This window comes from Trachymyrmex cornetzi, unplaced genomic scaffold (genome assembly GCF_001594075.2).
Source record: "Trachymyrmex cornetzi isolate Tcor2-1 unplaced genomic scaffold, Tcor1.1 scaffold4732, whole genome shotgun sequence".
Classification (NCBI taxonomy): domain Eukaryota; kingdom Metazoa; phylum Arthropoda; class Insecta; order Hymenoptera; family Formicidae; genus Trachymyrmex; species Trachymyrmex cornetzi.
Window position 1 is genome coordinate 1 of NW_017299544.1, and position 685 is coordinate 685.

At 28.3% G+C, this 685-nt stretch overlaps 1 protein-coding gene across 1 annotated transcript in view; it reads left to right on the forward strand.

Annotated features, from left to right (window-relative positions):
* Positions 1-4: 4 nt before the first annotated feature.
* LOC108765189 (uncharacterized) overlaps positions 5-685 on the forward strand; it is a gene marked incomplete at its 5' end in the record, with an annotated part of 2,089 nt that continues 1,408 nt past the window's right edge. The window contains 2 exons of the mRNA XM_018513779.1: positions 5-89; positions 565-683. Coding sequence (XP_018369281.1) covers positions 5-89; positions 565-683 — 204 coding nt within the window. The remainder of the gene's footprint in view (positions 90-564; positions 684-685) is intronic.

Below are 685 nucleotides of genomic sequence, written 5' to 3' on the forward strand. Positions count from 1 at the left end.
ACCACCATTGTGGAATAGCAGTCTTCCATATGAAAATCGAGGACCAGCAACAATCAAATTTTTATGGTCGGAGATTGATGAAAAATTAAGTACGTTTTAAATTTTTTATGAAGAACTTTTTATAATGTATAAAATTTTGATTTTTTTACTAAATATACGAAAGCTCTTTATGGTCAAAGTTAGATGTTTGAATTAATATCTTAATATGTATTATATTAAATAAAATCTATGACTACAGGTCGATCTGTAAAGGCATCTGTCCAGCAAGCGAGAGATCCGGGTTCAATTCTCAGCTGAAGTAATATTTTTTTGTAATAAGTTCTTTATAGATTTTAAATTAATTTGAGAGGATTATCAGTAATCTTAGATTGATTGTATTGCAAGTCTGATAGTAATTGGTGTGTGCAGTCATATTTCTAAGATAAAATTTATTTAATCATATTGAGATTTCATTCAAACATCTAACTTTGACCATAATGGACTTTCGTATTTAATTGATTTATTAAAAATAAACGTTTTTAAATCTTACTATTGTTTCATTAAAAATATATATATTTTTTTAAGATTTATATCCTGGTACAGCAAGCTCTAAATGGCGTAATCTACGAGACACTTATGTCCGAAAGTTAAGTGAGCAAAATAAATATGTTCCCAGTGGAAGTGCTGCTGAAGCCAAACCTAAGTC